This window comes from Hyla sarda, chromosome 7 (genome assembly GCF_029499605.1).
Source record: "Hyla sarda isolate aHylSar1 chromosome 7, aHylSar1.hap1, whole genome shotgun sequence".
NCBI classification, from domain to species: Eukaryota; Metazoa; Chordata; class Amphibia; order Anura; family Hylidae; genus Hyla; species Hyla sarda.
Window position 1 is genome coordinate 93,926,239 of NC_079195.1, and position 14,212 is coordinate 93,940,450.

A 14,212-nucleotide genomic window follows, 5' to 3' on the forward strand; every position below is an offset into this window, starting at 1 on the left:
TGTGCATTGCAGGAGTTGTATATGCTTTGGATGTGAACACAGCCTTAAAGGGGTGTTCCAGCGCAGGAACACTTATCCCCTGTGCAGAAGCTGTTGCCGACATGCCCCCTCCATGTCTCTACAGGAAAGCCAGACATACAGCGTTGGGGTATCTCCAACTCTCTCTTAGAGATACATGAAGGGGGTCTGTCAGCCGCGGCTTTGGGGTTCAACTGAAGGGTCAACACGCTCCATTCCTGGGGACTGCTGGGGTGCCGTGCAGGAGATCGTGGGGGGTCCCAGAGGTCAAACACCCCCCCACCCCTCATGATCAGACACTTATCCAAAGGATACGAGATAAGTGTTCTTGCACCGGAGTACTCCTTTATTGATCACCTATTCCTTAGGCTAACATAAACCATTGTACTGTTCCAGTCCATTTCCATGTATGAGCTCTTTAGTGTTTTAAGCTTAGCTTAGATGTAATTCCCTACCTACTAAATGTCCGTCTGGCCAGACTGCCCACTGAGGTCCCTGGAAATTTTTTTTAGTTGGTGAGGCAAGATTCCTCTTTGTTACAAAAAAAGGAGGATGCTTAAAGACCGTATGTAATCTGCCTGGGTATGGAAAATCCCAGTTAAAAACAGTTACCCACTTCTGTTGAGTTCAGAACTGTCTGGTTGAGTTAAAGGGCTGTCATTTCTCTAAGCTGGATTGGCATTGAATTTCTAACCTAATCCAGATAAAGAAAGAGACTTTTTGGGGAGGTGTATTGTTACTTATCCATATCCAAAGCATCTTTTCCCAGATGCGTCTTTTGTGCCTCAAACTGCCGGCTTCCACTATGGCCCTATTGGTTTGAGTCATGTTGTAGGCCCCTTTACTGCCCCCATATATATAGTTGTAGGCCCCTATACTGCCACCATATATGGGGCAACCAGCTGCCACTTTAAGATCAGGCAGTACGGGCTGTGGCCACTATGCTTCCATTGTATTTTCTCAGTTGTTACATTCTGAGCGATCTACCCTCAGCTCTGTTCCTGACCACCCCACAACTCCATCAGCACTACTACCACCAAACCATGGCTATGATGTATACCCCAACCACCAAAGTCCATATCTCCTTAAATTGGTTAAGGGTACAGACCAAGGGATTCCATGCCTCAATCTGCGGCAAATGGTTTTCATTTTAGAGAATCCACTTTCAGATATGTGATCTTAACAGCAATTATTTTGGACTAATATCATACAAAATATAAGCATATAGGGGGGTATTTATCAATTTTGGCTCTTGACAGTTTCTTTTTACCCTTCTTTTTTTCACTTTGGTTTTCGTGGACATGCCCCAAATTTATCATTTGGTGCAAGTTGTTAGTAATTTTGGCTCAAATGTTGAAATCAGCTGTTCACAGCGCCTTTTACACAGAACTTACCACCACAGAGGACGCGTATTTTAACCTGTAGAGCAGCCATTTCGGGGTCTCTCCTGCAATATATCAGCAAGCGACGTGAGTTATTTTCTTTTGTGGGGTTTATAGCCACCATGTGAAATGGATTTTATTTTCAATTTGAGTAGTTTTTTTTCCCGTTACTTTAGTGCAGTGGTCTTCAACCTGCGGACCTCCAGATGTTGCTAAACTACAATTCCCAGCATGCCCGGACAGCCGTTGGCTGTCCGGGCATGCTGGGAGTTGTAGTTTTGCAACATCTGGAGGTCCGCAGGTTGGAGACCACTGCTTTAGTGCTTACCTTTCCTGAACCTGTGCGGCCATATCCAATGCTGGCTCAACGGAGGGTGAAGGTTCCTCAGAGACAACTATGTCGCAGGATAGTATTGAGCAGCCCTGGAGGCGTCGCTGCTTTCACAAAAAATAATTTTTTTATGTATTTTGACGCCTTTACATTTTCTGACGTTGGTAAGTGTGTTTTCCATGTGCAAAATTTCTTGGCGGGGATTTACGCCCAAAAAGCGGGATTTGCTCCAAAATTTGCGCAAATGATGAATTACTGACTAAAGTTGAAATCACACACAGGACCGTGTGATTTTGAGAAAGTTGTAAAAATGACAGTGGAGAAGATGCGCCAAACTTTGGCACATAAAGACACTGCGCCAAAGTATTGCGCCAAAGTTACGTGAACAAAAACACAGAAATCCTTTGATAAATACCCCCCCCCCCCCCATTGTAAATATACATATTCCAAAATATCTTTATTCAAAGAAACATTCATCCAATAGTGAAACTTTGCTTAAAGATCAAGGGGGAGATTTATCAAAAGCTGTCTAGGTTGCTCGGTTGCCCATAGCAACCAATCAGATCACTACTTTCAGTTTTGAAAAGGCCTCTGAAAAATGAAAGAAGCGATCTGATTGGTTGCTATGGGCAACTCGGCAACTTTTCCCCTGGACAAGTTTTGATAAATCTCCCCCCTAGACTTCAAAGAATGGACTTCACAAAGTCATTACCTGGTGAAGCTCATATTTCGAGACTTGTTTTCCTTTAAGATAAGAAACATGTCTAGAAATTTCAAATGATTCGTGTTTGTACAGAGAAAACCTTTTGAGGAACAGGTTGAAAGGAACATTCCCTTTCTTTCAAATGGACAATTTTCTGTATAAACTCGTACTGTGCACTATACGTGACACCTGGGTTAGATGCTTTCTCTAGAATAGCAAAAAAAAAAAGAAAAAACAATTTCCTTTAAATGTTTTGCCGGCAGTGAATTCATTGATAGGATCAAAAGATATAAATACATGACAGGCAAATGAGAAAAATACGAGCAATGTGACATAGGAGATCCTGAATATCAACGTGTCTTTGTATTCACAGTTTATGGTTCTTTGGTCCTTTGCGAGACAGTCAGGCTTATTACTGAACTCATAAAGGAAAATTATATTCATGAATCATCTCACTCAACTCTGATAAAAGGATTTCAGCGACGCTAGAATATTTTCATATAGGCATTAAAAAAACGGAACCAAGACAGGAGAACAACTACTTGCTTCCATTTTAGAGTGGTCGCTCAACATACCATGGTAATCCATTCCAAATGGACCATCGTTTGTTGAAACCATTGTATGTTGAGGGATCCGTGCAATGTATAGTATAGGACAGTGGTCTACAACCTGCGCACCTCCAGATGTTGCAAAACTACAACACCCAGCATGCCCGGACAGCCAACGGCTGTCCGGGCATGCTGGGAGTTGTAGTTTTGCAACATCTGGAGGTCCACAGGTTGAAGACCACTGGTATAGGAAGTTGTACTCACCTGTCCCTGCCGCTGCGAACCGTCACTGCTCTTCACCGCTGCCCTGGATGTCGCCGGGGTGTCCCCGACGCTCCGGTAAGACCTCTACTTCCACGGCATCCTCGCTCTCCGTCGCTGCCATCACGCCGCTACGCACGCCGCTCCTATTGCATGATGGGACGGCGTGCGCAGCGACGTGATGACGACGATGGAGAGCGCCGACGGTGGAGGGGATCCCGAAGAGGACACGCCGGAGCCCCGAGGACAGGTAAGTGATCGTCAGCGGACCACACGGGGCACCGTGAACGGCTATCCGGTGGCAGCTGAAGCAGTCAGCGCTGCCGGATAGCCGTTTATGCAATGGCCCCGACATACAAAAATGCCAACGGCTGTCCGGGCATGCTGGGAGTTGTAGTTTTGCAACATCTGGAGGTCCGCAGGTTGTAGACCACTGGTATAGGAAGTTGTACTCACCTGTCCCTGCCGCTCCGAACCGTCACTGCTCTTCACCGCTGCCCTGGATGTCGTCGGGGTGTCCCCGACGCTCCAGTAAGGCCTCTGCTTCCCCGGCATCCTCGCTTTCCGTCACCGCTCTCTGTCGCCGCCATCACGTCGCTACACACGCCGCTCCTATTGCATGATGGGACGGCGTGCGCAGCGACGTGATGACGACGATAGAGAGTGCCGACGGTGGAGGGGATCCCGAAGAGGACGCGCCGGAGCCCCGAGGACAGGTAAGTGATAGTCAGCGGACCACACGGGGCACCGTGAACGGCTATCCGGCGGCAGCTGAAGAAATCAGTGCTGCCGGATAGCCGTTTATGCAATGGCCCCGACATACAAAAATGCTGTTGGCTGTCCGGGCATGCTGGGAGATGTAGTTTTGCAACATCTGGAGGTCCGCAGGTTGGAGACCACTGCACTAGCCCATTAGTTCCCTATACCATTAAAGAAGGGAGGGCTCAATATTCGCGAATATGCACATATATTTTCGCATATGCGCATATATTTTCGCATATACGGAAAAAAAAACGAATATAACGAATATGCGAATTTCGCGAATATATGACGAATATTCGTCCATATATTCGCGAAATATCGCAAATTCAATATGGCCTATGCCGCTCAACACTAAACCAAACAACGGATCAGTAAGGAGCCTCACGTGACTATAAAAGGGCATAAGAAAAGACAGGGGTCACCTAACATAAATTGCGGAATAAAATCAGATGGGTGAGTCAGCAAGGAGAAAAGGAGATAGTACTAATGATAGGCGAACAACAGACAGGGTATATAGAATGGAGAAGTGTATAGGAATATGATCATTCCATGCCTCAGAGCACAACATTCCAGTGTTAGCCTCCTGTTGCTAGGGAACCAGGCATAACCTCCATTGCTAGGCAGACGGAACAAAATATGGTCATGCCTCGGAATCAGCTAACAGTAACAATAAGAACATAAACTGTTTCCTGCCATCAATCCTACCAGGAAATCATATCCTAAAGGTGGTGTTTTAATATAAAATAAAGAAGGGCATAGGCTATATAAGATGCAAATAGGAGTATACAAACTAGACCGGAGATACATAAATGATTGCATTGCAACAATATATATGCTTCCATATTATATTTTATCCACACGCTACTCTGACATATTAACTGATATGGGAGATACTGCACAAAAAAAAGAAAAAACTAATAAAAGCATAAGAGGCAGCGTAAATGTGGCAGTGCATTCTCTCCGTGATTGACATTGGCAATCCCCAAGGATTTTATAAACTGTCCCCGCTGCTCGAGCTTAATTCTTAAGGATTTTATCACCCTCTCTAGGGAACGTATTCGGCCAACCCACGCTGTGATTATATAAACTGCATTCAGCGCTGGCTAAGTATATAGGAATCTGATGAACCTCATTGTGTGAAAAAAAGCTTAGAAGCCCCAAATTTCCAAGTGTGGCAGATTGGTCTTATAAATGGAAGATAATATTTTTCTCTTATTTTTCTGTTACGGTAGGCATGATCAGAAAATAGTTTTTTGATTTTTTGCTTTTTTAAATTGATGCTCCTATCTTTTCCAGGCAGAATGACTATGGTTTTCCACCTGTTAACCTACTGAGAGGTGATTCTCCTGTTTGCTGTTGACAGCATACTGATAGCAATTGCTCCTATTTTCAGACTCCATGTGTTCCCTGTAATACCTCTAAGTGTGACTTTGAATGCGGTGTGAAGAAGTAAAAGCGGAAAATGAGTCACACACAGTGTGCATGTGCGAGTGTGTGTTTCCGTATAGATGGGTCACACAGTATGTGTTGTAGGAATGCCTTAGTGCCATCAGGTTACTATTCTATAACCCAGTGTTTCCCAAGCAGCATGCCTTCAGCTGGAAGCACGCTGCTTGGCAAACACTGCTCTAACCAGTGCTACAGAACAACAATTCATAGTATATCCTAACAACCAGCGGCTGTAAATATATGCTGGGAGTTGTAGTTATGTAACAGCTGGATAGAAGGCACTACTCTAAATACTGTAGTTTAGCAACAGCTGGAGGCACGCTGCTTGGGAAACACTGCTCTAACCAATGCTGCAAAACTACAATTCATAGTATATCCTAACAACCAGTGGCTGTAAATATATGTTGGGAGTTGTAGTTATGTAACAGCTGGATAGAGGCCACTGCTCTAAATACTGTAGTTAATCAACAGCTGTAGGCACGCTGCTTGGGACACACTGCTCTCACCAGTGCTACTGAACTACAATTCATAGTATATCCTAACAACCAGTGGCTGTAAATATATGCTGGGAGTTGTAGTTATGTAACAACTGGATAGAAGCCACCACTCTAAATATTGTAGTTTAGCAACAGCTGGAGGCACGCTGCTTGGGAAACACTGCTCTAACCAGTGCTACAGATCAACAATTCATAGTATATCCTAACAACCAGCGGCTGTAAATATATGCTGGGAGTTGTAGTTATGTAACAGCTGGATAGAAGCCACCACTCTAAATACTGTAGTTTTGCAACAGCAGGTGACACGCTGCTTGGGAAAAACTGCTCTAACCAGTGCTGCAGAACAACAATTCATAGTATATCCTAACAACCAGCAGCTGTAAATATATGCTGGGAGTTGTAGTTATGTAACAGCTGGATAGAAGCCACCGCTCTAAATACTGTAGTCTCACAACAGCTGGAAGCACGCTGCTTGGGAAACACTGCTCTAACCAATGCTGCAAAACTACAATTCATAGTATATCCTAACAACCAGTGGCTGTAAATATATGTTGGGAGTTGTAGTTATGTAACAGCTGGATAGAAGCCACTGCTCTAAATACTGTAGTCTCACAACAGCTGGAAGCACGCTGCTTGGGAAACACTGATTCTGTTTTACACGTGCTTGCAGTTACAGCCCAATAAAATATCATCTATAAACTGTTACAGGATGTCCTTGGTTAACCCTAATCTTCCAATGCAATGGAATTTTCAGTTCCCTTGACAGAAGTTATAAGTATGGTGACGTGTGTGTAAAGGTATATATCTACCTTGATGCCCATAGTATTACTACATCTATAACACTATGTTCCTATGCACCATGATTCATTATTTGCTATACATCATGGAAACTGTAAAAGGAAGATTAGGCTCACCAAATGCCCAACCCACGTGTTACAAGCCAGTTCAAACTCTCATATATATATATATATATATATATATATATATATATATATATATATCAGATAAAATCTCCCATTATTTACAAATAAAAGGACGAGTGGACTTTCATAAGCATAGCCCATCTGGTGAAATAGAATTTTTATGCATTATCTTGTTCAGTTGTGTTCCTTGGATACAATGCAAACTCTCCAATTTGGAAACACTATTTGAACAAGACTAAAGGGGGGGGGGTGGATTCGTAGGGTGTATATATACATCAGCACAACAAACAATTCTCTAATTCCTTATTCCCTTATAATAGATTGTGGGAATGGAAACATTCAGCGCCTAGAATAATTCGGATCCCACGCCTCTTGATCTACTGGATAATCGAACCACATGGGAGACGTTGATGAACTGTGTTATCTTTGATGTCTTAGTTTGAATTGAATTATTTAATATGTTCTTAACATGTGTGGATTGTATTTGAGAAAGATATGTGCGTCCATACAACACAGTCTAACCCTATTCCACTATAGTTGGTAACTTGCTATTACTATGATTTAATAGAAATGGGAGACTGAGAGTAGTAGTATTCACAGAAATAAATAATCATCCCTCAAGCATAAGTTGGTGTTCTACTAAGGCAGTGGTGTCCAAACTGTGGCCCTCCAGATGTTGCAAAACTACAACTCCCAGCATGCCCGGACAGCCAACGGCTGTCCGGGCATGCTGGGAGTTGTAGTTTTGCAACATCTGGAGTGCGAAAGTTTGGACACCACTGTACTAAGGACTTCAATGTGAACTACTCCCTGCACAAGATAATGCCTTTTAACCCCATGAGGGCTGTAGTCACACTATACACCAGGTTTTCACAATGGGAGGCGGGCTAAGAGAAGAATGAGATACAATGCACCAATATCACAATATTCTGTACACAACACATCGTTTTGTTTTGTATTTCAAACATAGAAAAGTGTGTAGTTTCACATACCTGGACATTTGACAACAACACATAGATGGGTGCAGTTATGTGCACAATAGCCCATACAGAGGTGTTAGTTATACATTACTGCAGAGGATGGAAACAGAAATGGAAAGTAGAAGGTGCAGTAGGTCGTCTATACACAGGTGGATGGACAGAGACAATACAGAGAGCACTCAACTAGCACAGACAGGATGCTACAAGGACACATTGCTGCTTACTGTGGGCTCTTGGGGTAGAAAGGAAGAGTGACATGGCTGAGATCCTGGATGTCAAAAGCAGTGGGCTCAGCTGAGATAGCCTGCCTCTTGGTCCTCTGCTCCCCTAAGGTGTTGGTAGTTTGTTTCTGAGCCTGTTGGGTTGCAGGTTTGATCACAGAACGATACTTATCCAGCTCATTCTGCAATCTCTGGATGAGCTCGTCCTTCTGATCTAACTCCAGCTCCAGCTCGTCTATGAGAGCATCCCTCTGCCTGAGCTCCTCAATCTTCTCCTGCAGAGCGTACTGCAAGTCCCGCAATGTGCCCATATTCCCGGCAGGGGCTCCTGCTGCCTTCTCTTCTCCCTTCGTCGTCTTCCCGGTGCTTTCAACCCCCCCTCCAGATCAGGATCAGCCGCTTCCTACTTTCTCCAACTTACTTTGCGCACAACAGGTCCTGATCCCCGCGCGGACGCCCTATTCACTCAACAGCGAAGTTCCCTTTTGCGTCCGCGGTCAACCCTCCTTGACGACTCCCAGCTCCCCGCCAAGGTATTTGTATCCGTGGTGAATAAAAAATCCTGAGCCGGTTCCCCAAGACCCCTTTGTTGGTATGAATCACAGTCTTCACACTAACGAGGATGGTCCCTAATGCTGAAGAAGATCCACCTTTTCCAATGGTAAACAGATGCCTCCTTGGTGCTTGGAATTCCTTAGCACCCCCTGGGCTACCAGTGCCTACAGGTCACCACCACACTGAGGTCCTGGAAAGTGTCAGCTGCTGGAAAAGTAGATGTCCACCAGGATGGTTACTAGAGAGAGTGGCAGAGCAGTCACAGGCAGAGCCAGGGAACATTTGCATGCACGATCTCCAACTAAAAAATCCCTCCCTCTGTCAGGATGACTACGATTACAGAGAGCTGAGCTCTGGTACAGGGTGATTTCCAGTTATCTGCGTCAGAAAGAGGCACAGAGGGAGCAAGAGACAGGCAGAGAGGGGCTGTGTCTATAGGAGCTTCTGGGGAGTAGAGAGTGGAGTGCAGGCATCTCCTCCACAGCACTGCACTCCCTGTCTCCTCTGTCATAGCACAGCTCTGTATGCAATGCTCCTGATCCCATCATATGCTATACCTCTGCTCATACTAAGTCCACCTCTTCAGTATGCTTTTACATCTTCAATCCATAACACATCAATAGAAAGGTTTTGGACCTGTTCTGCACGATATTCTGCAACAGAGCTCTTTCTAGCTCCCAGCAATTGAACTCCTGAGGTTCAGTAGATGACATCATTCCTCATCAGACTGCAGATTATACAAAGAAAGTATAAAAGCAAAGAGTGTCTACTGGCCATTACAGCAGGGATTGAAATGATCACATACATGAGAGATTGGAAGTAACTACAGTGATCCCTCAATTTACAATGGCCTCAACATGCAATAGTTTCAACATACAATGTTTTTTTTTTTTCTGGACCATTGGAACTTGAAGCCAGACTCAACATACAATGCTACGGACAGTCCGGATCTGTGAGATATGTCACAACTGGAGGATCTGACCAATCAGAATGGGCATTTTACTGGTAAAACACCTGAATTACTGAAGTGTATGCACTGTCTGGCTATCTGGTAGCGCCCCCTACAGTACAGGGAGGAACTACAAGTTCTGTACTACTCCTTACCTGTGCCAGGGTTAGCTGCTCCTTTGGACAACAAGTAAAGGTGGCTCCATTTGGCACAGTGTGTACTGTATAGGACCCTGAAGAAGCTCCTGTCCCCTACATAAACCATTGTTTCCCAACCAGGGTGCCTCCAGCTGTTGCAAAACTACAACTCCCAGCATGCCCGGACAGCCAACGGCTGTCCGGGCATGCTGGCAGTTGTAGTTTTGCAACAGCTGGAGGCACCCTGGTTGGGAAACACTGACATAGACAGTGATTTACAGCTCCCAGCAGATCTTTCTTACTTTTATATGGAAGGACTTGCTTTATCTGTATTAGATATCTACTTATTTTATACCTCACCTTTTCCAATTTTTGATGACATTTTGGGGCTTCAGAACCAATTACCAGGTTTCCATAGAGATATGGTCTCAACATACAATGGTCGTCCTGGAACCAATTAATATTGTAACTTGAGGGACCACTGTATTTAGTGTACTTGATTGGTTACTGATAAAGGATGTGACTGGTGGAGAATATCAGCTATAACTCATAATACTACCAAGTACACTGTCAAAGATCAATTTTCTGCTTAAGAATGTATGTTAGGCTAGGTTCACACTGCGTTAAGAAATGTCTGCCAAAGGTATAGGTCAGAGGGAATGCCTGACAAATACTTAGGATGTATACATATGACAAAAACTTAGGATGTATACGTATGACAAAAACTTAGGATGTATACATATGACAAATACGTCATACTTGGGGGGGGGCGGAGGGGTAAAAAAACACAGGGTGCACCTAGCCTTTAAGAGTACCTGTCATCAAACCATATTTTCTAAACTAAGTCAGATTATACTCCCTAACTACTCCTAACACCCCTCCTGCCCGTAAAAAAAATTCCGAGCTTTAAAAAGCTGTGTATCATGCCTTTACCCTTGCTCACATTGTGCAGGAAAAAGTGGGTGTTCCCCAGCAGACCCAACGTCACTGAAACCTGCGAGAGTTGTGCTTCACCATGCACTGCATGCACTTTGTGAGTTTGGTCTCCTGCCAGGCCAGTAGGAGACCAAACTAACTGTTTGATTTGCGCAGGGAACAGAACAGAGCCACCTAGTGGCCATATTTGCAATCACATTAAAAACATATAAAGGTTGTGATTTTTAACAGCAAGTAAATATCAAAGTACCTTATAATTACATAAGGAACAATATATTAAAAGTTTAGTTTGGTGACAGGTACTCTTTAAATGAAGGTTGTGTATTTTGACCCAAAGTAAAATCAGTAATTCATGTGATCTAACAAAATCACATAACTTTTTATGGAAAAAATGCATAGAAGACAAGACATGTACTAAAACACATCATCTAAAAAGTCAGGAAAAACATAACATCCTAAAAAATGATGGCATTTTAAAGGGAAACTCCGGTACTTATCTCCTATCCACTGAATAGGAGATAAGGACCCCAGGGATCTCCTGCCCAACACACCCTCTCCATGCATCTCTATAGGAGAGCTGGAGATACATGAACGCTGAATCTCCAGCTGTCCCATAGAGATTTGGGGGGGGGGGGGTCGACCACCACACTCGGTCACCACTCTGCGCATGAGAAGAGTCTGGGTGCCGAGCAGCGTCTCAGACACCCCCCAATCAGACAGTAATCCCCTATTCTGTATACCATAGTTCCCCCTGGTTGTCCAGGACTATAACATAAGTGAGAATTGGTTTCTAAAATAAGTCTCCATAATGTACTGCCCACAGCTTTATTGTTTGTAATCTGTCTGCAAGACAGATAAATCAAAATTTCACACTACTTTAGAAACTCTGAACTTATTCTTTACATTGTATGAGCTGTAAGGGATGTGAGTACATTTACCTTCATTGCTGTGAAGTTATCAGAAAGGTATCAAAGGACATTACATTACAGTGAATTGGGAAAATGTAGCATGCACTATACTAATTTCTCATAGATTTTTCCTTTTACTTTTCATATATGCTGTTGAATTGCTCTGAATGTATCCCGTCCTCCATGGAATATGAAATCCTTTGTAAAGTATTACAATTTATTAGGTACCTTTTACTGATTGTTAATTGTAACGTTATAATGAAGGGTTAAAGGTAATCTGCTAAACCATGAATAGAGATGAGAAGACCTCGTTTTAGGGGGGATTCACTTGAATAAGCTGTAAAGCCTGACCCAATGAATGTTAACTGAGTGGCCAGGCCTACAGTGTCTGCCCCGCTGCTCTGTGAACAAGAGTAGAGACACTTGCGGTTTGACAGCAGTGTCTGCTCCTGTGCATACTTTCCGTGGTGACACACACTATGGGCATAGGGCTGCAAGGAAAGTAGGTACAAAAACAGGGTCCAATGGCAGGAGTCTCTGTTCTTGCACACCAACTGAGCAGCGGGGCATACACAATCTGTCTGAGATGCTGGCCAGTGGAGTACCCCTTTAAAGGAAAACTGTCATATGTTTTCTCCCATACTGTCTACAGGTACCAGTGGATAGTGTGGGAGACGCTGAACATTTTGAGTCCTACCTTGCCCGGATGCGCTGCGCCGTTCGCCCATTATAGCAGTTTTTCTGTATATTTAAATTAGCTGCTAACTGGCATGGGCGGGGTTACTGCCTTCATCTGGCACTGTGACGTAACCGCCGCCTGGCCCGCAGCACCGCCCGGCAAATGAATAATCATATAATGTTTTAGACACTCTCCTTCTCATCCCTGCCGATACTGAGCATGTGCGGGATTTCCTACTATACCCGGAAGCGGTCTTCAGTGCTGCTTCATTAGTCCGGAGCAGCGCCGGGGTAAATCCCACACATGCGCAGTATCAGCCGGAATGAGGAGGAGAGTGTCTAAGACATTATATGAGTATTCATTAGCCGGGCGGTGCTGCAGGCCGGGCGGTGGTTACGTCACAGTGCCAGATGAAGCCAGTAACCCCGCCCGTGCCAGTTGGCAGCTAATTTAAATATACAGAAAAACTGCTATAACGGCCAAACGGCGCAGCGCATCCGGGCAAGGTAGGACTCAAAATGTTCAGCGTCTCGGTGGACACAGGTACCGATGGATAGTGCGGGAGAAAACATATGACAGTTTTCCTTTAAGGCCTCAGAGAAGAGCATTCGGATTGATGTCCTATAGACTACAGTGGACAAGAACTACAACACATTCATTGTTGTGTCCAGTATGATTTATAAATAAAGTGTTACAATGTTTCTTCCATCTGAAACAATCTTTTTTATATACAGGTTGTGCTTTTTCTGTGGCAGGTCAATCATTTACCAAGCCATTTATATTTTTTACAATACAAAACTTCCATTATGGGACCTTTTTTATTGTGAGCTGATTAATTGCTAGTACTGTGGAACAAGATTGTACTGTTCATTTTTCACTTTAAAACTAGAAATTTGGAAGCCACAAATAGCTGGTAAAATACATTGGATAAAAATATGCCACACAAAGTATTCAGTCACACGTACGATACTAGTACAAACATTCTCAACATACAAACTGAGGTTCTCGTTCTCATGAGTATGTTACAGACGCTTACAACCCCTCAAAGCTGTAGCGTGGTATCCTGTATGTATGGGACCCTATTGTGCCTCTAGATACTTTTAAATCGAACCACACAAAAGTTTTGCATACAGAATGCAAAAGACAAACTTGTGCCATGCTCCATCAGATGTCACGCTATGTAGGTATTCCACCCCCAGAAGCATTGCACATGGTGCACAATGCCTTAAATAGATGCCTTTAATTTGTACCTGGAGGCAAGCCAGCTGTCAGAAGCATGCTATACTATATTGTAACATCAGATCAACTATTTGTACCACAAAGGTAAGATTCATGGCAAATCATATTTTAAAGAGCTAATTAGTCAGTAGTAAGGATATACAATAAGGCTGGATTCACATGTGCCTATGATGATGTCCGCTTGGGCCATATGATCTGCTGTTAGGCCAAGACTTATGGTTTAAATATGGATACAAAGTTACCCATGTATAATGCTTTTCTGGACAGTTCTAATGCCAATTTCACACATGTTCCCATGCGGCCATTGATACAGTGACCCAACTAACCACACAAGGATCTATGTTGTTGTTAGGCCATGTTTACACGTCCGGAAATTCCCAGGATTCAACAGTATTCTGCTGCTCTGTGCACACAACGGAATTTCCGTACCAGAAACAAATTCTGATTTCCATGTCCACAGAGAGAATGAACACAGAATGCATAGACGTCTATGCAGGGGTCAAGTCCTGGGGAAAAAAAGTGCAGGAACTCACCCAAGATTTCCACTCAAGGGCTAGCCCTGCAGAACTTCTGCTAATGGGAATAGTGTTCCTGCTCTGGAAAAAGTGCAGGAACTCAGTTCCCTCGCGTTCCTGCAGACTTGAGCCCTGCGTCTATGGCATATTATGCCACAGTCTCCGGAATATCCGCACTGAGATTTTTCATGTGGGCATTCTGGATGTGTGAACATAGCC

General features: G+C 43.9%; 1 protein-coding gene across 4 annotated transcripts in view; it reads right to left on the reverse strand.

Annotated features, from left to right (window-relative positions):
* Positions 1-14,212, reverse strand: part of PRKG1 (protein kinase cGMP-dependent 1) — a 1,084,726-nt gene that overhangs the window by 888,848 nt on the left and 181,666 nt on the right. Inside the window, exon 1 of one of the 4 annotated variants that reach the window (XM_056530018.1) lies at positions 8,079-9,710. The exons of 2 other annotated variants lie outside the window; for them this stretch is intronic. In XM_056530018.1, the coding sequence (XP_056385993.1) occupies positions 8,079-8,386 (308 nt within the window). In that variant the 5' untranslated portion in view covers positions 8,387-9,710. Of the gene's footprint in view, positions 1-8,078; positions 9,711-14,212 lie in introns of those variants that run through there. One more of the 4 variants, XM_056530019.1, reaches the window with a different exon arrangement.